Source organism: Labeo rohita, chromosome 22, assembly GCF_022985175.1.
Source record: "Labeo rohita strain BAU-BD-2019 chromosome 22, IGBB_LRoh.1.0, whole genome shotgun sequence".
NCBI lineage: Eukaryota > Metazoa > Chordata > Actinopteri > Cypriniformes > Cyprinidae > Labeo > Labeo rohita.
Genome location: NC_066890.1, coordinates 60,691,289 through 60,713,546, shown reverse-complemented (window position 1 = coordinate 60,713,546; position 22,258 = coordinate 60,691,289). Strand labels below are relative to the sequence as shown.

Below are 22,258 nucleotides of genomic sequence, written 5' to 3'. Positions count from 1 at the left end.
ACATCCCCACCTCACTAGCTGCCCCTAACCAGTTATTCACACCTTACAATGCCTACAGAGCCGTTCCCTATACAGATATCTTAACACCTCTGTACGTACTTGCATTTGCTGTCTGCATTTCTCTCTCCTGTTTCCACAAGTGAACCAGCACGCCTCAGACATCCAGCCCTGCCACCCACCAGGAACACCTGGAGACCCTGCAGAGCACTGTGATGGACATCCTTCTCCTGGCACAACATTCGAAACCCAACAGGAAGTCCATTATATTGAACTTCCTGTATGATTTTGAGGCCCATTTTTAGGCCTCATACTTTAACAAACTCCTCCTACAGTGTTAATCCAATCATCTTGAATAGTTCACTTAAAGAAAACTTACGAGTATACTTGCAGTATAAAACTACTAAACTAGTAGTTTACTGAGACTATACTTCAAAGTGTACTAAAATACTAGAAGTATTTAATTAGTAAACTATCAGTATACCTTTAAGTTCACTTTTCGTATACTTACAGTACAAACTGAAAACTGAAAACTAGTTGTGTACTAGTTTACTACTGTTATACTTAAAGTATACTTAAAAGTATATTTTATATACTAGGAAGTGGGCCAATTTAGTCCCAAGGAGTACTGAAATAATACACTTAAATGTATACTACTAGTACATTGATATTTGTATACTTACTACATAAAGTATACTTAAAAATGTACTTCATATAAAGAACTTTACTTAAGTATACTTAAGCAAATAAACTTGAAGTATACTTCTTTTTGGTCAGCGTCCATACAAAACTTTTTTACAGTTAACCCTTTCACTGGTGAGTTTAAAATATTCTAGCTGACCCCCCAGAGTGAGGTTTTTTTTATTATTATTATTTTAGGCGACCTTTATTTTAGAACGTTTGCCCTTATTGTTTTCATGGCGAGGAGTCATACTTGTTACCTGACACACCGCAGCCGCAATAACACTGTATGACAGATGGATCGCTTTTATTTAGTTTTCCTTTTTATACAAAATGTTCACACACTTGCTTACCATGTCATGAACTATCTGATATTCCGATTCACAAAGACATGTAAATGTGTTTTGTTGTTTAAAAACCGTTATAAATGATCTTGATCGTGATCTAACGGTGCGTTCATGCCATATCGGAATTCCCGTAATTACGAGATTCTAACTTGTAAAAAGCGTTCACGTCCTCCTAGAACACATAATTACAACCTGTGAACTGGGTGTCGTCTGAGAGCTATGACTTGTACCAGATGACCGCTGTACCACCTGACCAATGTAGGCTCTAGGTGTGTTCGACTTCATCTAGGGCTACAGACGGCGATCAACGAGATTAGCCGAGAGCAGTCGGGGCAGAGTTGAAAACGGAGCTGTCAAGTCGGACACTTTCTGCTCTCGTTAGTGACGCTCTTGCGGTATTTGCATGCACTATCACAGATTAAGTGAATTAAATGCAATATTTATCAAATGCACAGACTTTTCAAAAGAGTTTTCATGAGCAACAGAAACACGTTTCATATACTGCTTAATACAGCGCCATCTGAACAAGAATAATGATCAACATAAACATATACTATTTAAATACTAATAAAGTGGGGTTATATATGCTTTTATCAGTGTTATATGATAAATCTGACTCAATATAACATTGCGACTACAGTAAAAACACTTTTATTGTTCTAAAAACACAGATTTGTAAGCATTATGGGACTTGAGGATGTTAGAATAAACCCAAAACACATGTGATTATTGCCATGCGGTGAATCTGGCCAATCGTGAAACAGCCATGTGGTCATCAGAGCTCCTGCAGCCGCTCTGAAGAAACTGCGCCGGCTGAGTCAGTCGGCTGTTCTGGAATCGCTATCGTGGTACTTTGATGCCACACGTGACAATCACGAGGCGTCGGTGCCATCTCCAAGTCCGACAAAATTTCTAACTGGCATACACTGCTTCAAGTCAGAATTTGATCAAGCAGCGAACTGGGAATGTCGCTGGTGAACTGGGAAGGTGACAGAGTGATCTTTTTAGTTACTTACACTATGTGTATGTGATATGAATAAAACGCATCTGCAAATTATATTTAAATGGATTGTTATTTGCTGCTTCCATAGACATCTGTGTGTATTTTATAAATTCTAAGTGTATTGTTTTACTAGTATTTATATGTATTTAAGTGCCTGAAACCTAAAATAAGCCTTATGTGTGTAACCAGGTGATGGTTAAGGGGGATTAAACTTATTACAAAGGTAATGATCACAAAGGTGCAGACAAAAGAAGTGAAAGGTTCTTTAAAAAAAACGCAGGTGACGTCATCACTTATGTGCGTGAGCAGGCGCGAGCACGCAAGTTAGGAAGTCACCGAAAGATGCTGCATGTGTGTGCGATCGTGGTGTGTTTAAGTGTAACCTGATATCATTCAGGTACAGATCGCCATGTATAATGTTGTCATGAAAGTGTATATTTGCTGTGTACTGAAAGATTTCTTTGAATGTCGATTTATATCATCCGGCAGTTGGATGTTGACGCAGGATTGCGTTGATGTGCGAGTGTGGCTGATCTAGCGCACTGCATGTACCGACGAGGCTGTTTACATAGAAGAACTGATATATTGGAGAGTATACTAAGAAACACAAGGAGAAAATGCCACTACCGTATTATTATTATTAGTACTAGTGGTTTACTATCTGCATTGATCTGATTTATTGCACACAAGAAACGCCAGCAAATTGTACTAAATAATATTGTTGTTTTTGGGTTTTCAGCTCCAGGTGCTTAAAAAGAAAATAAACAGAACCTAACAAATTATAAGGAATAAATACAGACCCCACCTCTATTTGTTGGTCCTGTGTGTTATTTTCCTGTGGCCACGTGGTTAAAAACACTGCATTGTGATTATATCACAAGTGCAGAGCATCTCTCTCTGGCTCAGCGCCAGCACGAAAGCTTAGTTTGAATTTGGCAGTTGCGTGACATCACGGAACCTTCTAAATCCCATATGAGGGACCGTACTCCCAGGGGCACAGAAATTAGAATCCCACATGTGGGACCGTACCACTCAACAGGTGAAATAAAATGAATCCATTAACAGTAAATTAAGAGTCAGAAGTCAAGATCTTATTTTCACATGCGTCAGTTTACTATGCAGATGAACAAGCATAATCCAACAATAAACAATCAGCAATGTTCACTTATCTATTAGTTTTCATAAAAGTTTAGAATTTATTTTAAAATATAAGGAGATAGATCATTTTATTATTTCCTGTGTTTAAGGAAATGGCTGTGTGAGAATATACTATGTTCAGACTTGTTGAGAGAAGACCACAAACACACACATCATCAGTTCCATTGTATGTGTTTACAGGCATTTTAAGGGCTTGTGTCATGGGTTTTTTCAGTGAACTGATAAAGAAAATGTTTCTCAAATTAGTTGTGTTGTTTGTGGCGTCTGGTTGGTGAGTTTGAAATGTTTTTTTTTTTTTTTTTCAGTTGCTTCAGTTGCTTCTGTTATGGTAACATGTAAGACTAAATTTATTTTGAAGCTTTAATCAATGATAAATTCTGTTCTTCAGGTCTGTTTGGTGATGGAGAAGAAAATGTAGTGTCAGTGAAAGAGGGGGATTCAGTCACTCTAAACTCTGGTCTTACTAAAATAATGGGTGATGATCTTATTCAGTGGAGGTTTTGGATTAAAAACACTTTAATAGCTGAAATCAGCAAACGAGACGACAGCATGACTGTATATGATGATGTTTTTGATGGGAGATTCAGAGACAGACTGAAGCTGGACAAACAAACTGGATCTTTGGTTATAATAAACACCACAACTGAACATGCTGGAGTTTATGAAGTACTGATAAACCATTTGAGCACAAATTTCATTCTCACTGTACATGGTAAGTTAAATATTTGTCTCTTATTTTTATTTATTTTTATTAATTATTTTTATTACTTATATTCATATTTGAAATTAAAACTTTTTTTTATTTTAAATTTCTCAAACAATAGTAATGTTATTTACAAGTCTTAAGGTCATTGCACACCGAGTCTGAAATTTCCGTCCCAAATTTTTGCACGTTAAAAAATAAATACGTCCTCACGTTGTGTCAATCACGTTTAGACACTGCCTCCGAAACATTTGTCCGTCATAAAAAAAACTTTGGATCAGGTTCGATTTTCTGCGTTTTCACATCCGTATTGAGCATTTTGATAGGAAACGAAAGCGAATATGAAAAGCAACGAAAAAAACGCATACGAAAATTTCAGACTCAGTGTGCAATGACCTTTACTTCGTAACAAACACTGTTTATTTTTTGGTGATGTGTTTGTGTGTGGTGATGCAGATGGACTCAATTCAGTGTCAGTGAAGGAGGGAGATTCAATCACTCTGAACTCTGATCTTAAAATGAAGGATAATGATCAGATTCTGTGGACGTTTTTAAATGAATTCAATTTAATTGCTGAAATCAATAAACAGACTAAGAGGATGACTGTACATGATGATGTTCTTGATGGGAGATTCAGACAGAGACTGAAGCTGAATGAACAAACTGGATCTCTGACCATCACAAACACTACAACTGATGATTCTGGATATTATGTATTACTGATTTATGGAGCAAACCCCTCATTAAAAACATTCAGTATTTATGTCCATGGTGAGTAGAGATAATTTATCCTATCCTTTAAAAAATATTGATATTAATGTTTATTTGGAGATATTAGTGTCTGGATCTTGACTGAAAGTTGTTGTCAGTTTGTTGTTTTTTTTCTTTACTTGGTCCTTAAGCAGTGAAAGTTTTGCATGCTCAAAATATCAGCTGGTAATATCATCATTTTCTCCACTCCCTTAAAATCTGTGAGTGTCAATGCAGCTTCATGTAGATTTTTTTTTTTCTTTTTACTGATTGATGACTCACTCTCTCATATCGATATGTGCCATTATATACAGCAGATGTTGTGATTTCTCTGGACTTTGCTGTGTGCTCCAGTTAATAGAAACCCATTTGAGATCAAGCTGACTGAACACAATAGGGAGTTCATCTAGAGCTTGAATTAGGTACCGGCCCTGAATTATTGCTTTATTTGCTTCATATCCAAACATTTGCTCAAAATCTCGTAACTGATTATCTTTGTTAACTTTGAAGTCACAGTCTTTAGAAGCTTGTCTAAGCTGTGTGAAAAATTGTTTTTCCAGTCAGTGATCATGTTATGGACAGAGGTTCATGTTTAGTTTTGTTCTCATCTTCTGCCCATGAAGCAATTCAGAGGGAGAAGCTCCTGTGGTGGCATGTGGAGTAGAAATGACAGTACGCTTCCATGTCTTATACTGTATACAACTGTATGCAGTCCTTAAGAACCCTGTTAAAGTGTTCTATGGTGCTATTCACCTAAGTATGATACACAGCTATACATACTGGAGTAATGCTTCTTTCTCAAAGAAAGGTTGTGATTACATCCAAAGTGAATTGTGGCCCATTGTCTAAAACCATGACAACTGAAGTCACCATTGAGGAACATAACAGGCACACCAGTGGACTCAGATGACGTAAAGGCAACTTCCAGCCATTTGTAATAGTAATAAACAAGGTAATTGCATACCTACAATATCCATACCCAGTTTACTCTACTGTGGGTCTGGAAAAGGTACCTGTTGGAGAGGGGTGGTAACAGTCCTAGCTGATTTATCCAACTTTAGGCGCAACTCGAAATCTAAGTCTGGATCACTTTATCTATTCCAGGAAACCAGTACAGTTTGCGTAAGTGCTACTCAGTCCATATGACTCTTTGGTGACTGTCTGCTGCAATGCCACTGGAACAACTTTGAAGCGAAGATTGGACATTGTTTGCATGAATTACAACAACTTCCTTTTTCATGGCTTTAACAACATGCTTTAGTACTTAGTAAGTGTTGCTAGCATGTTTGAGCATGTTTTAGCACTCAGTGGCTTATTTTAGTGTGTTGCAAATTGCTTTTTAATATGTTGCTAGGCATCCATAACAGTATTAAATGTGTCACTTCCTGTTGCCAGCATATGGCGCTATGACTATAACTGAATATTGGCATGTGAATGTGTTCCAATAGGGTCCTTGCACTGCAGTGCTCAGGCCCTATATATTGTCATATCCATGTTAAAATCTTCACAGCTGTCATGGTAGAAATACAACCAAGTTTATATTTAACTTTCTACATTGGATTGTTTTTAAATGCTCTACTTTTGACCAGTCTTGGTTACACCTGATGTTTCTTCTTCATCTGCTTGAATTCATTCGTTCATGTTTTCAGCTCGTCTGCCTGTTCCTGTCATCAGCAGTAACTCTTCAAAATGTTCCTCATCATATTGTTCATTGGTGTGTTCAGTTGTGAATGTGAGTGATGTGACTCTCTCCTGGTACAAAGGAAACAGTTTATTGTCCAGCATCAGTGTGTCTGATCTCAGCATCAGTCTCTCTCTACCTCTGGAGGTGGAATATCAGGATAAAAACACACACAGCTGTGTGATCAACAATCCCATCAGCAACCAGACTCAACATCTGGACATCAGCAAACTCTGTCACACATGTTCAGGTACGGCAGCGCTGATATTAGTTGATGTCGGTGCTGATATTAGCATTTATTGGCTGAGTTGATCTCAATGTTTTTTTATTCCTCAGACTCTGTCCACTGTTGTGGTTCTACAGAAGCTGTGATCCGATTGGTCCTCTCCGCTCTGGTGGGTGTGGCTACTGTCATTCTTCTGGTTTATGACATCAGATCCAGAAGAACTGAACTAGATCAAGCACATATTCACACATGAAGTACCTCATTGATGACATAATTTTCCCATAAACCTATTTTGTTTATTATTTATTGATCTTAATTTATTTGTAATGGTTTTGTATATTCACATACTGGTATATATGTTTATTTTAGGTGGCTCATTTCCACTCTAGAAGATGATTTGAGAACAAACAGCAATGTATTTTCTCATTAACAGTTTAAAATGTGAGTGTTTGTCATGATAAATACTGATGATTACCAAATATTGCATTGATTATGCTAGATTGGTTAATATAACATGCTTTCCTTTTTATTTTTTTTTTTTTTTTTACAATCTTACCTTTCATATTTGATTGAAGACTTTCAAAATCACCTCAAATCACACTTAAATGTGGTGTAGTGTTAATATTATTGTATAGATCAGATGTAATACTTAAGCTCTTCTACTGGCTGAACATGAAAACAATAACACATTCAAATTCTTAGTCTCAGAATTTACAGAAATCCAGTTTGAAAAACTCATTGTTCATATTTTCTCAGATAAGACACAGTTTTTGCTGTTTGTGTTTGCATACCTTTATCAATAAAGTTTTCTCACTCTGAGGTTCAAGAGTCTCTACATATTTTATTACATTTATTATGCAGAACGCCTCCTGCAGGAATACTATGTTTAATAGTTTTAGCAGTGCACCACATATAATTATTTACATTTCTAAAATGTAATTTGTAAATGTTTACATTATTAATGAACTCATTAGTTTTATTTATTTTTTTATTTTTTTATTATTCACAATAATAAACCAACAACTTTCCTTAGTGTCTCCATTATCCTGAGAAAATGCAGATTTGGTAGATGTTATTATAATAATAACAAAAACAATAATTTACTTTGTTATAATGTATTATAATAATATAGCTATAATATAATTTGAGAACATAGTGAATGTAAACACAACATATTGGTGCTCCATTTCCTCTGACAGGCAACGATAAAGTCTTTAAATATCTGTAGTCTGATCTGTGTTTCATCTGCGCATCCACAACATTATCTAGTGGCTCAGCCTGAATCGGCATGTTATCAGGAGTGCTACCAATCAGATCACAGCTTCAGTAGAACCACAGTGGACAGACTCTGAGGAATAAAAAACACTGAGATCAGCTCAGTCAGTAAACGCTAATATCAGCACCGACATCAACAAATCCGTGCTGCCGTACCTGAACGTGTGACAGAGTTTGTTGATGTCCAGATGTTGAGTCTGGTTGCTGATGGGATTGTTGATCACACAGCTGTAGGTGTTTTTATCCTGATATTCCACCTCCACAGGTAGAGAGAGACTGATGCTGTTATCAGTCACAACTTCTGGCAAGAAATAGCTCAGACACTGGACGATGATTATCAAATGGAGCATAGTTTAAAAGTCTGCACGTTCAGTTGTCCGCAAGCATGCCAGTATAGCTTCAATGGCCAAAAATACACACAATTATGTCAATATGGCAGCTTTTTGCGAGTGACCTCATAAACATGATTCATGAAGTCTTAAATGACCGTAAAGCATTAGGAAAAACTAATATGTGTCAGATGTGCATCTTATCATGTTTGATAATGTGTTCTTATTAGTCAACTGTAACACTAGCCAAGGGAGAAAATGTAATTCTGATTCTGATCGAGCAATCACTGTGTTCAGATATTTCCAAATCGTTTCACTCACACTGTCACTGCTGCATAAATATTTTTCACTTGTTTTATATTGTAATCATCACAAAGACAAAATTATTAATCCCATCAACATTTTGCTTCTGTTGTTTATGATATTTATTTCAAATTTAAACATCAAACTATTTATTTTAGTAAACCATCTTAATCTGTGACAAACCCGATGATCAAATTCAGTGGGAGTTTTTAGGTGCTTTAATAGCTGGAATAATAATAAAAAAAAAAAAGCCAACAGATTCAGTGTATATGATTATGTTTTTGATAGGAGATTCAGAGACAGACTGACGCTGGACAATTAAACTTGATCTCTAACCATCACAAACACCACAACTGAACATGCTGGAGATTATAAACTACAGATCAATGCTTTCATCAGACCTTTTCTATGTCTTACCGTCTATGGTGAGTTAAATATCAGTTTCACCTGTTTTATTAATTACAGATAAAATTAGACAATAGTTAGAATTACTAATTAGCTTAATTTATGTTACATTGATTGCATACTTTTTTTTTTTAACTTTCTGTATCAGATTTTTAAAAAGTTCTTCTTTTAATCAGTTGATTCCTAAATTTCTTAATTTATCCTCATTTATTTATTCCTGTTCCTGTAATCAGCATAGATTGGCCTTCATCATTATCATCATCATCATCATCATCAGGATCTTATCCCTGTCCCATCAGAAACCACACTCAACATCTGAACACCACTCAATTCTATCACACCAACCCATTCTCACTCCCAAAGTGCAGAGCGGTCAAGCGCCTTTGGCGTCACTATGAAGACATCAACGGCGTCCCTCGGTGTCACTATTTCGACGAACTGGGACCTACATGGATTTTAATGGGAAACTTTTGGCGTCAGAACACAGACGCGAAGGACATGAGATGGAGATCGCTATGAAATCACATTCAGGAAGTGTCATTCAGCTCACATCGCAATATTTGCCATCAGTTTAGGTGTGCCACAGGTTGGGTGAGTAGTTGTAAATACGCTGTCTTAACGTTTGTTTTAAAATGTATCCTGTCTTCTTTATTAATCAGATTAGCGCCGTATGTTTATTCGGTTAATTATATCTGTCTTCAGAGGCTGTCTTTGCATTTCATTGCGTTTAACTAAATGAACACACCTTCTAACTGGGGTGATTAAACTCTGTCTGTCACGTGACATGCCATAGACCTTCAATCAGTTTTATATCCATATCAGGTTCAACGATGTAAGTTGTATTTTTAGTAAAATCATGGTAACCGCATCACTTACAACAGCAACTGCAGTTGTGCTGTGATTTTATGTTAAAAACACAGTAAACATGACACTTACCATGTTTTCACTACAGTTATTGTAGTTTTACTGTGAAATTTGAAGTCAAAACACAGTAAACATGACACTTACCATGTTTTTACCACAGTACCTGTAGTTGTACTGTGATATTTGAAGTTAAAACAGTAAACAGGAAACTTATCATGCTTTTACCTCAGTAACTGTAGTTTTACTTTGATATTTGAAGTTAAAACACACTAATCATCACACTTACCATGTTTTTACCCCAGTAACTGCAGTTGTACTGTGATATTTGAAGTTAAAACAAAGTACACATGACACTTACCATGTTTTACCACAGTAACTGCAGTTTCACTGTGGAATTTTAAGTGAAAACAGTAAACATGACACTTACCATGTTTTTACTACAGTAACTGTAGTTTTGCTGTGATATTTAAAGTTAAAACACAGTAAACATGACACTTATGTTTTTACCCCAGTAACTGCAGTTGTACTGTGATATTTGAAGTTAAAACAAAGTAAACATGACACTTACCATGTTTTTACTACAGTAACTGTAGTTTTGCTGTGAAATTTGAAGTTAAAACACAGTAAACATAACACTTACCATGTTTTTTTACTACAGTAACTGTAGTTGTACTGTGATATTTGAAGCTAAAACAGGGTAAACAGGACACTTACTGTGTTTTTACCACAGTAACTGTAGTTTTTCTGTGGCAGTTTCGGCAAACAAGCCCAATAACCACAACACTTATTATGATTTTACTGCAGTATCTTTAGTTTCATATCTGTGATATGTATAGTAATAGCACAGTGATCACCAAACTTACTATGTTTTTACCACTGTAATGCTGGCTTTGATGTGCTTTTACGACAGATACCACAGTAATTACTACACTTACATGCGTGTAATACCTTTTAATGTAAAAACCAAAAAAAAACAAAACAAAAAAAACCAAAAAAAAAAAAAAAAAAAGTAAAAATTTAAAAAAGGTATTTCATTAACCTCTTGCAGTTCATTCATATCAGTTTAGAACTTAAATATTTTGCTCACAGATCATTATTAACATTCTCTATATAATTCTCTTTTCTTTTTTTTTCTTTCTTTTTTTTTTCAGCTGAGAAGACCGAAAGGAAGCAGTCAGCCCAGTCTTGTTTGTGGAGAGGTATTCGTTCAGAAACCGAGAAGACAGAAAGCTGCGAAGGGAGACATTTGCAGTGGTAGGTCTGTGTTAGTTTTACCCTTTTATCAAACATTCCTACTGTTATAATTTGCACAGCATATATAACATATACAACATGTTGTTTCTTAAATTTTTGCCCTGTCCAGTTTTTGCACTTGACCCCTTGACTACTTATATGACCTATTTGGGAAGGTGTTGGGAAGGTTACTTTGGAAATGTAATAATTTACAGATTACAAGTTACTTGATTTAAAATGTAATAAGTAGTGTAACTTTTCAATTACTTTATTAAAGTAATGTAACATTACTTTTAATTACCTTTTGATTAATTTTCTAAATTTCTAATATTTTCAACTGTTAATCATTTTGAAACATTTAAACCAGGCAGAGTTAACCTTACAGTAGCACTCAACACTGATTACTGTCAGACTTTCAAAATCCTTTATCACTTGAATTAAGATTATAATAAGTAAGGGCAAATATACATCTTTATTTTGCGATAACAACTGGCTGCATGTACATTATCTCACTTATTACACAACTGCTTGATAGATTATTTAGATGTTTTGTGTCATGAAACACTGATCTGAGTTGAAATATTTGAATGCAAAGCTTCCATGAAGAAATCAGTTGCTAGCAAACGGCAAGTTCAGACTAGACATTTTAGGGATACAGTGCAGTCATACCACTTTTCTTACACAACATTTCACCACATAAATAATTAAGTAGTAGTACTAGTTTGTTAGTTATCTTATAATCCATTACAGTGTACAAAAAAAAAAAAAAAAAAAAAAAAAAATACCAGGATGACAGAATTAAGAAATTGTCCACATAATATTGAATTAAGCTTTAATATTTTATTAGCTAACCAAACACAAAGCTTCCACCAAGAAAAGCTATCAAGCATATAGCACTGACTTAAGTTGCCCCAAATGAGTCTGTGTTATTAGCTTTTACCAGTTGTTATTGGAGAATAACCTACCTTGGAATGTCATGACTGACCAATCAGAATCAAGCATTCCACAGAGCTGTGTAATAATTTAATTTAAAGCACAACTACCACAAATTCAGACTTTTTTTTTATACCTTTTATTGTGATAGGACAGTAGAGAGATGACAGGAAAGAGCGGAGCAGGATTGGCAAAGGGCCTGGAGATGGGAAACGAACTCAGGTCGCCGTGAGCGCATTTGTGGTATATGTCGGGATACTAACCACGAGGCTATTGCCGCCGATGCCACAAATTCAGACTTAACAGCTCTTATTTATTTTGCGATCACTGCAAGGTTAAATACAGATTTGAAATCATAACAAGAAATAGTTTAATAGCTATGATTAACTATGATACTGGGTTTGAAATCAAATGTTTGCATACTTATGACAGAAAACACTAGCATCTAACAATGCCTTGGAAAAAAACAATTTTAAAAAATAAAGTTTATGCATAAACCCAAATAGTAAATAAAACAGTTATCGAATAAGCATGTGTCCTATTCTGTGTCCTAAACTCCTGAAACATTGTTGTCTCATTTTAGAGCAGTTAATGCAATTCATGAAGGAAGTCAATTAAATTGTAAGTGGGGGTGGGTGCGTGAAAAAATTCAGATGTAATCCCCTTTGTAATTACTGGCATTTTTCAAAAGTAACTGTAATTTAACTACACATTTTTTTCTCAGTAAATGTAACTAATTACAATTACATATATTTTGTAATTAAATTACGTAATTCCGTTACATGTAACTAGTTACTCCCCAACACTGGTCCTGTTAGCATGTAAACATATTTAAAAGAATTAGATATATAGCTTGCTATTAATTATTTCGCTTTCTGCGTTCGCTTCGAGCGCATCTAATGCACTCTCAGCCATCTTGATGAGTGCCCTCCCTGCCTTGCCGCGAGACTTTCCACCGTCCAGGCCATCACATTTCAGGTACCTGCAGACATCCATGAGAGACTCTTCTCCAAGCTGCCACAAAGCTGCACTTACTTGATCAAGCAGAATCTGACTGGCGTCTATCTTGTTGAAGGTTCGTCTCATAGAGAAGGAGAGGGGTTAATGGTGCTGGTCACTCTATCGCCTCCTCCTAGTTGGCTCTTTTAAGTTACACTTAAAAGAAAGATGTGACGTCCGTTCTTAGAGCAACACATTTATTTTCTGTTAGAAAAGATAGAAGAAAGACAGAGGTTAAACAAGGAGCGCATCTGTTGCGTCTACCACGAAGCTCATCATGTATTGAATACTATTTCTTTGTATCAGACACTTTAACAGAGAATTATAAACAAAACATGTCTTATAGTGCAGGTGTTTATGCAGATATATGACATTGGACATTTTACTCTTTAAACCACACTCAAAAATATCTACTATAAATTGATGAATATTCTCATCAAATAGATCTGAATGTGTACCATGCCTTCTTTCACATAGCACAAACGAAAAGTATTACAATAACATAATTTAAGCAGCACAGCCTCCTTTACTCTGAATACAGTGAATAATATAAACTCTATAAACAATTACAAGAATGACTATCTAGTGTATTTTCACATTGCTCCATCAATGATAACTGTCTGAAGCTGTTTTAATACTTTTTTTTTTTTTTTAATCGGTTTTAATTTTCTATGAAATGTGCTAATGAACTGACTTTCTTTCATGAGCTAGATTTTAACTGAACCAGTGTTTTTCTGGAAATCTCACAAAATGAAAAATAAAAGCAGTTTACAACTGAATCTGACTGGTTTTCTTATTAAAAGTATTTCACAAATGTTATTTTAATCGTAATGGCTGACAAAGCCATGCTAAATGATGTCTTTACATTTTCATATGTAATCACAAACACGTTTTCCTAAACTCTTGCTACCCATCACTATAACTAATCCATGTTTGTAAAGATCTAAACAGTTTATCGTCGTGCCTCATTTTGCTTGCTTTTCTCAACTATCGGTATACTTAGACATTCACTTCTCACGTTGAAAGTTACTATTTTTGACACTCATTCGCCATTTTGGGTTTGATGCTCCTAATCACGGTCAAATTCAACATTTTTACCGTCTCAGTTCAGAAATTCAACTCTATGTAAACACAGCATACTGTTGGGTGTCATTAGAGTAATAATTATCAGCTTACCTGTTAGAAAAGATAGAAGAAAGACAGAGGTTAAGCAAGGAGCACATCTGTTGCATCTACCACAACGCTCATCATGTACTGAATACTATTTCTTTGTTTTTCAAGTATGTTATGCCCCCTGCTGACGAACCTTAGTTTAACAGCAAATAGTTTTACTCTCAGCACAGTAATACAAATAAACGGTCACAGGAACTGACATTTCAGGATTAGACAAATTTCAAAATTTAAAGGGGACAGTTTTTATTAGTCTCTAAGATATTTAGGGCTACATAAGCTTCATCGCGACCGTCGCTCCGCTCGATTAGCCACACGCTCACCACAATGTCGAGACTTCCAGTTTCTTCCCCAGCATCCTCGTGTCATTCGACCATGCCAATATATCCTCCGCACGGAAAGTGGACAGTATACGCTGTTTAATCTCGACAAAACATTCTCGCAGAGGACAAACAAGCGGACCTGTACGGAATATTTTTTCACCCTACAGATTAGCCAACCTCACTCCTAAATCCACTCCAGCCACCAAGACGGCCAACAGATCAAGCAAAGCCCAGAACTCTCCTCGTTTGACACCACCATAGTCCCGCACAAGACCCGGCTCTCCTCGGGCGTTGGGTCACAGCGGCAGGCATCAATGAGCCTAGGTCACGTCCCAGTTATCACCGCAGCAAAACCTCACTCACTTCCCGCTTCGGCTCAACTTTTCACCGCCGCAGTCAGGCCTCCAGCTCTCGCAGCAGTCGCTAGCACAATGCAGGCCGTGTTGCAAATGTTTTTTGTGTGTGTTGTAGGTGAAGTCGCGAAACGAAATTACTCAAATGTTCTGTATTAATTTTCACTAGCATTTAGCTGGGTTTTAAATTACACGTTGTACACAGACAGATACGATGGAAAAGACTGATTTTTGAGAAAAATAAGTTCAACAGTGCACATAAATTAACAATCATAGGTGCATACTCCCAACTAATGTGTATCATAAAGCAACTATTAATGTTTTTGTTGAAGAAGTGCAACTAGCAACCTAATTTGTACGTGATAAGCTTACTGCTAAGCACCTCTCTTACCAGCTGATCTGCTGCTCAGCTGGCCAGCTGTTTCAACACTCATTTTGAGTGGTTAAGAGGAAAAGTGTGTATTTTTATCATTTTTTCACTTTTTTATGAAAAGTTGCAAAAGTTGTCAAATATTAACAAATGTATAACATATATAAAAATAAATAAAATAAATTAAAATAAAATAAATAAATAAATATTATAATAATACTAATAACCATCATTTAAAAAAAAGAACAAAAAAAAAAAAGTTGCTAGGGTGGTCTGAGAAGTTGTTAAATCTAGCAACAAATTTGCTGGGTTGGCAACACTGCAGGCCACTCAAGCATTTTAGGATTTACTGCAGAATGTCACAAACCACTCCCAGCAGCTTAAACAAGCCTGAAGTTACTTCCCGTTACTTTTAATCCTTTTCTTTTTCAGCGGCCTCTATCTCCAACAGCATACGGTAGCATGAGGCTGCCTTCACTGGCTCCACAGGCTCTTCTGGATGTCTCAAACCCCACTCCCTTCCCGTGACCTACAGCAGCTGATGAAAGCATGAGGCTGTCTCCTCTTGCAACTCAGGCCCACACATCTCAGGCTTTTTCTCCTGTTACTAATAACTCTTTTTCTTTTTAGCGGCCTCCAGCTCCCATAGCAGACACTAACCCAGAGGCCGATTTAAGAGTGATACTGCCTTCGCCGGCAATTGCGCCCCATGCTCCACACGGCTCTCGACTTCATTCAAAATAACATTGTTTTCTTCCAGATCAAGTTTAAGCTCTCCTCGATCGTCAAGTCGTAGCAAGCCATTAGCAAGCCTGGGCTGCACCCCAGACTCAGCTGCTCCTCACACTGCACTTTGACACGACTTTCCAACCTCCTATCCTTTCCACCCCTTCCCTTCTACCTCTGGTAGCAGACGGTATTGTGAGGCTGCCTTCGCTAGCCACTCAAGATCTGCCACCTTACTTTTACCCTCCTGCCGCTCCTTTTCCCTATCAATGGCCAGGAGCTAATCCACGCGTGAGGCTGCCTCCGCAAACGGTTATGGCCCTTCCTTATCTTCCTTCTTACCCTTCTTTTCAATCTAAAATATCAGGCTCCCTTTTCCTACTTACAACTCAGGAACGCTCTAAATCCTTTCTTGACCCTCTTTGTGTCAATAACTCTAACCAACGTGCAATATGTTTCTGGTTTGAAGATATCTAAAACGGATACTTGCTCAAACGGGCTTACCCACGGAAAAAATTTTCCAGCCACTCATTTTGCATCGGAGCAGCAACTACAGCAGCTCAAAAAAAAAACCCACAGCATCAGATACAAGCGGTCGGTCAGTGGTCATCAGATACTTTCAGAAACTACATCCGGTCCAATCACCACCACATAAAGGAAGCCCATCTAGCCTTGATCAGAAATAAATAAACAAATAAATCCCCTGCTTTTAATCACGTCGCTTACTTGTGCAGTCAAGGCTCTCTTTTCCGATGCAGCTTCGGTTGCAGTGGGGGCCCCACACCCAATACATTGTCGCAAGGGGGACTCTCTCTTTCTGTGCAGCAGAGCCACAGCTCCCTTTGTTCGCAGTGTGGGCCCTCCGTCTGCCAATTGATTACGCTGCATACTCGGCAGTGGACGCGGCCCTCCCTCCTGGGGCAGCAGAGCTGCAGGCTCCCTTCGGTTGCAGCGGGAGCCCTCGTCCGACGCATCAAACCGTTCCTCGTCTCCGGCTGCAAGAGGGACTCGCCCTTCCGGTGCAGCAGAGCCACAGCTCCCTTCGGAAGCAGTGAGCCCCTCATTTGGTATCTGCCATCATGTTCCTCCTTTAGCGACATGTAGGGCTCGCCAGTATGACACCTCGAGCTGCAGCTCCCATCGAGCAGTGCACAGGCTCTCCAAGTCGCTCTGAAATTATGTTTGATAACAAAGTTTGGGAGAGCTCGATCAGATAATCAACTAAATTGGCACAGGTGCAACTCATCTAGATAATCATCCAAACTAGCACAAGTATATGCGCACAGCCAACTTCCCTCCGTCATTCGACTGTTTTTCAGCATCCCCCCTCCACCCCAACTCCTCACACTTAATCTATCCTCATCCTATACTTGGGATAGGGGGAGTTCTCTGGGTTCAGGCCATATTCCAGGCTCGGAGCCCTCCCCCAGGACAGCACGCCAAAATATGTTTACTGTTTACTCAACCAGATTAGATGTAAGGGTGAACCCGTGAATGTGTTTTAGTCTGTGTAGTGTAAGGCCTTGCATCAAACCAATCAACTATGAATCAACAATTTATTACACACAACATTTACAAAAAAATAAATAATGTAAATTGTTTGTATCAACTAAACCACTTTTATAACACTGCTGTTTTCTAAGAAAAACAGGTGGTGTGGTTTTTAAAAACTTAAGATACTAAATGTTCCAGTCACCCTTTGCTAACATGCTATAACTGTAAGTTGTAAAGTAAATAGTACATAAATAAATAAATAAATAAATAAAATTACAAATTAGAAACAATAATCACAGCTGACATGAACAGTCCTGTGAGAGATCATCATACTACATAATCCAGCATTGCTTCAGTATAGACACACCAGTGCGCACTTTCTGTCTTCTTTGTTTGGGTGCAGGATGGCCATATTCATTCCTCACCCTCTTCCTTCTCTTCTGTAAAACAAGAAATTCTCTACTTACTCTATGTGCATTTAATATTGCTCCTTAAAAATATAATTAAGTTCATTTAAAATAATATTCAGACCAGAGCATTTGAGGAGTAAATGTTTAATTTTTAAAATCCTAAAAAATGTACCTGGGAAGGGCTGATCATGGCAAGACTCGTTGAGACTCAGTAATAGCTCTTTTAGTTTTTAAAGGTTTGTGAGGGTAGGCTTGTAAAAGAAGGACAGCACAATCTGTGAGTAATCCTGTAAGACAGAAAAGGAAGAAGATATTATTACATTACATGACACTTGTTGGTTTACACAATGTGGGTTTTCTTTCTTTCTTTTTTTTTTTTTTAGACTGTAAAAACAGCCTCTGTAATTTTATGTTAAATTAAATAATTAAATTACATGTTAAATTAAATAATTAAATGTTAAATGCATCCATTTTTAATTGTAAGTCATTAATATCAAGATATACATCTAATGAATTATTTTAAACATGTTTACATGTTAACAGGACTGTTATCAGTAGTGTAATTGATCTGGTTCTGACAAATGAATCTAAGATTTGATACGTCATGTGACACATCAAACTACAGAGAGACCTTTAGAACGATACCAAACATGAAGCGAAAAAAAAAAAAAAAAAAAAAAAACAATGTATTCACAAGATATAAAACACGTTGTAGGTAATTATGTCAGAGTGTTTTAAAACTATATTTACAGTTAAACAGAGCTTGTGGGCTCAGATACAAAATAATATCTTTCCATATCCCTCTTCCTCAAGGCCTAAAATCCGAAGCTGAATCATTGGTGAACGGAGTCAGTTTGAAAAAGTTTAAATCTCAATATTAAGATGTTTGATGTTCATCTCACATATTCAACTTTCAACAGCAGGTGATCTGTTCCTGCTCCATAAATCAGTCTGAGAGGAGAAACAGTTGAAACATTTGATAAGAAATGAACAACAAATGAGCTGAAGACAGTTACAGGAGAGACCAAAACCAAACACTCTCAGGATCTAATGAGCAGATTAAACGGTTGTTTTTAGAAACGTTTAACTTCTCTAGTCACTGATTATTGCGTCTGAACTATGCGTCAGTTTAATTCTGCTGAAAACAACACCATTGCTCAACAGGATGCTGAGGCCGACTGGAGCACAAGGTAACGTTGTGAAATGACGTTGTGAAATGAAAAAAAAAAAAAAAAAGATTTGGATGTTCACATGCATTTTGACTGATAGTAGAGTTTCACATTATTTTACTACAGAGCAGCTCATCTGTCATTTTATTACTGAACCAGTTTTAAAAAGTTTCACTTTTTATATTTGTGGACTGAAATCAATGAAGATGTTTTATGGATTTTGGTTTTGTTTGTGTTTATGGCATCTGGTTGGTGAGTTTGAAATGTGTTTTTATGACTTCAGTTGCTTCTGTTTTGGTACTGTGTAATAAATGACTGATTAAATTAAATATATTTATGATTTCTAAATGCGATCACGCGATAGGGAAAAAGGCAAAGTCTTCTTGTGACAAAGGTCAGTTAAGGGGTTAACTCGGGCCAAAGATTAAAGTAAAAGCATTTTTTTTTTTATGTAAAATAAGTTTTATATAAAATGATTGACTCCAAGAATAATTATGCAATACACTTACAAAATCTGTAACAAATGTTAAATAATTTGAATGAAATTTGAAGATCACTTTTGGCCACTACTGTGGTTATTGTTCCATATATGAATCTATTTTATTTTTTTCTTTTCATTCATCATCTTTTGTCTTTTGCTGCAGCAGAATATTAAAATCAAGTATTTTAGGGAAGTATTTCAGCTTCATCAAACCAACATCCAGTGATACTAAAGGCTCAATCTATGATAAACTATGTTCTTCAGGTGTGTTTGGTGATGAAGTGAAGTCAGTATCAGTGAGAAAGGGAGAATCAGTCACTCTAAACACTGATCTTACTGAATTAATGGATGATGATCTTATTCAATGGAAGTTCTTGAATGAAAACGCTTTAATAGCTGAAATCAACGTAACAGCTGACAGCATGACTGTATATGATGATGTTTTTGATGGGAGATTCAGAGACAGACTGAAGCTGGACAATCAAACTGGATCTCTGACCATCACAAACATCAGAAATGAACATAACGGGGGCTATAAACTAGAAATCAACCATATGAGCAAAGATTTCTTTCTCGCTGTTGATGGTCAGTTAAGTATTTGTTCCACCTGTTTTATCTTTTTAATCACCAGATACAATATTAATCCATACACTGCTTTGCTTATATATATATATATATATATATATATATATATATATTATATATATATATATAATTTCATGAAGTATTAATTTGTGATAAACCCTGTTTCTGTTTGTTCTCCATGTGTGTTTGGTGATACAGATGAAATATCAGTGAAGAAGGGAGATTCAGTCACTCTAAACTCTGGTCTTACTGAAATAATGGATGGTTATTTGATTCTGTGGACGTATATGAATGAAAATGCTTTAATACCTGTTGCCAATAAACTTGCTAACATGACTCTATATAATGATGAAGATCTTAAAATAGCTGAAATTAATAAACAGACCGACAGCATCACTGTATATGATGATCACGTTTATGGGAGATTCAGAGACAGACTGAAGCTGGACAATCAAACTGGATCTCTGACCATCACAAACATCAGAAACAGAGATTCTGGAGTTTATACACTGAAGATCAGCTTTTTAGAGACAGTTTTCATTCTCTGTGTCTTTGGTGGGTTAAACATCACTTTCAACTGCATTATATTTTAATTTAAAGTTGCAAATATTAATTTGCTTCTTATTTGCTTGTTTTTTTTTTGTCATCATGTTATTTATTTGAACACATTCTGTGTCTGTTTGATGATACAGATGAAATATCAGTGATGAAGGGAGATTCAGTAACTGAACTCTGATCTTACTGAAATGGTGGATGATGATCGAATTAAGTGGGCGTTTTTAGGTGCTTTAATAGCTGAAATCAATAAACGAGCCAACAGATTCAGTGTATATGATTATGTTTTTGATGGGAGATTCAGAGACAGACTGAAGCTGGACAATCAAACTGGATCTCTGACCATCACAAACACCACAACTGAACATGCTGGAGATTATAAACTACAGATCAATGCTTTCATCAGACCTTCTCTACGTCTTAAAGTCTGTGGTGAGTTAAATATCAGTTTCACCTGTTTGATTAATTACAGATAAAATTAGACAATAGTTAAAATGACTAATTAGCTTAATTTATGTTACATTGAGTGCATATAGGTTTTTATTTAACTTTCTATATCAGATTTTTTTAAAAAAAAGTTTTTAAAAAAGTTTTTTTAAAAAAAACTGTTCCTGTAATCAGCACAGACTGGCTTTCATCATCATCGTCATCACCATCATCATCATCATCATCATCAGGATCTTATCCCAATTCCATCAGAAACCACACTCAACATCTGAACATCACTCAATTCTGTCAGACATGTTCAGGTATGACAGCTCTGATAATAGCGGCACTGATATAAAAGGAGAAGTTCACTTCCAGAACCAAAACTTTACAGATAATCTCTGGGACTTCACCCCTTTTAAAATGCAGTTTAAATGCAGCTTTAAATGGCTCAAATAGGCCTTAAATGTTCATGTCTTTGACAATTTCTTTTTAACCTCAAATTGATAAGAAATTATGTTTCTGTGGAATCTGGATCAATACAGTTAGGGTAATTATCTCCATATAGTGGACTTCAATGGTACCCCCAAGTTTGAACTTCCAAAATGCAGTGTAAATGCAGCTTCAAATGGCTCTAAATAATCCCAGCCAAGGAATAAGGGTCTTATCTAGCGAAACTATATAAGACAAGCATTTGAGATTAAAAAGTATATAAATTGTCAATTTATTTCAAAAATGGCAGATCGTTTTGCTAAATAAGACCCTTCTTCCTTGGGTGGGATTGCTGCATTTAAACAACATTTTGGAATTTCAACTTGGGGACACCATTGAAGTCCAATATATGGAGATAATTCCAGTTTTTTATTTTTTTTATTTAGTTTTTTTTTTCCCTAAAGAAACATATTTTCTTATCGACTGAAAAAGAAAGACACAAATCTTTGATGAAAAGGGGGTGAGTAAATTATCTGTAAATTTTTGTTCTGGAAGTGAACTGTTCCTTTAACCTTTATTGACTGAGCTGATCTCAGTTTGTTGTTTTTATTCCTCAGACTCTGTTCACTGTTGTGGTTCTACTGAAGCTGTGATCCGATTGGTCCTCTCTGCTCTGGTGGGCGTGGCTACTGTCATTCTTCTGGTTTATGACATCAGATCCAGAAGAGCTGAACAAGATCAAGCACATATTCACACATCAGAAACCTAAATGATTATGTAATTTCTTATATAAATATTTTATATTTATCATTTAATACTTTTCCTTTATTTTTTGCTGGCTTTATATATTCATTTGCTGGTATTTATGCAGCTCATT

General features: G+C 36.3%; 2 protein-coding genes across 2 annotated transcripts; both read left to right on the top strand.

Annotated features, from left to right (window-relative positions):
* The first annotated feature begins 1,990 nt into the window (after positions 1 to 1,990).
* On the top strand, positions 1,991 to 6,799 carry LOC127153446 (uncharacterized). Its single transcript, XM_051094499.1, has 4 exons — positions 1,991 to 2,012; positions 3,575 to 3,898; positions 6,289 to 6,570; positions 6,657 to 6,799. The coding sequence occupies exons 1-4, from the start codon at positions 1,991 to 1,993 to the stop codon at positions 6,797 to 6,799; spliced, it is 771 nt and encodes a 256-aa protein (XP_050950456.1).
* Positions 6,800 to 19,012: 12,213 nt separating this feature from the next.
* LOC127153445 (uncharacterized) lies at positions 19,013 to 22,034 on the top strand. The gene is made up of 4 exons (XM_051094498.1): positions 19,013 to 19,154; positions 19,648 to 19,968; positions 20,167 to 20,366; positions 21,999 to 22,034. The coding sequence occupies exons 1-4, from the start codon at positions 19,103 to 19,105 to the stop codon at positions 22,032 to 22,034; spliced, it is 609 nt and encodes a 202-aa protein (XP_050950455.1). The 5' UTR covers positions 19,013 to 19,102.
* The last annotated feature ends 224 nt before the right edge of the window (positions 22,035 to 22,258 follow it).

What these genes read in the sequence shown, in the direction of transcription:
- LOC127153446 (XM_051094499.1), top strand. Translation starts at nt 1,991, where the DNA reads ATGTCGCTGGTGAACTGGGAAG. An exon ending in GTCGCTGGTGAACTGGGAAG is followed by an intron (nt 2,013 to 3,574) that starts GTGACAGAGTGA and finishes TCTGTTCTTCAG; the next exon opens with GTCTGTTTGGTGATGGAGAA. An exon ending in TTTCATTCTCACTGTACATG is followed by an intron (nt 3,899 to 6,288) that starts GTAAGTTAAATA and finishes TCATGTTTTCAG; the next exon opens with CTCGTCTGCCTGTTCCTGTC.
- LOC127153445 (XM_051094498.1), top strand. Translation starts at nt 19,103, where the DNA reads ATGAAGATGTTTTATGGATTTTGGTTTTGTTTGTGTTTATGGCATCTG. An exon ending in GTGTTTATGGCATCTGGTTG is followed by an intron (nt 19,155 to 19,647) that starts GTGAGTTTGAAA and finishes TATGTTCTTCAG; the next exon opens with GTGTGTTTGGTGATGAAGTG. An exon ending in AACAGACCGACAGCATCACT is followed by an intron (nt 20,367 to 21,998) that starts GTATATGATGAT and finishes TTTATTCCTCAG; the next exon opens with ACTCTGTTCACTGTTGTGGT.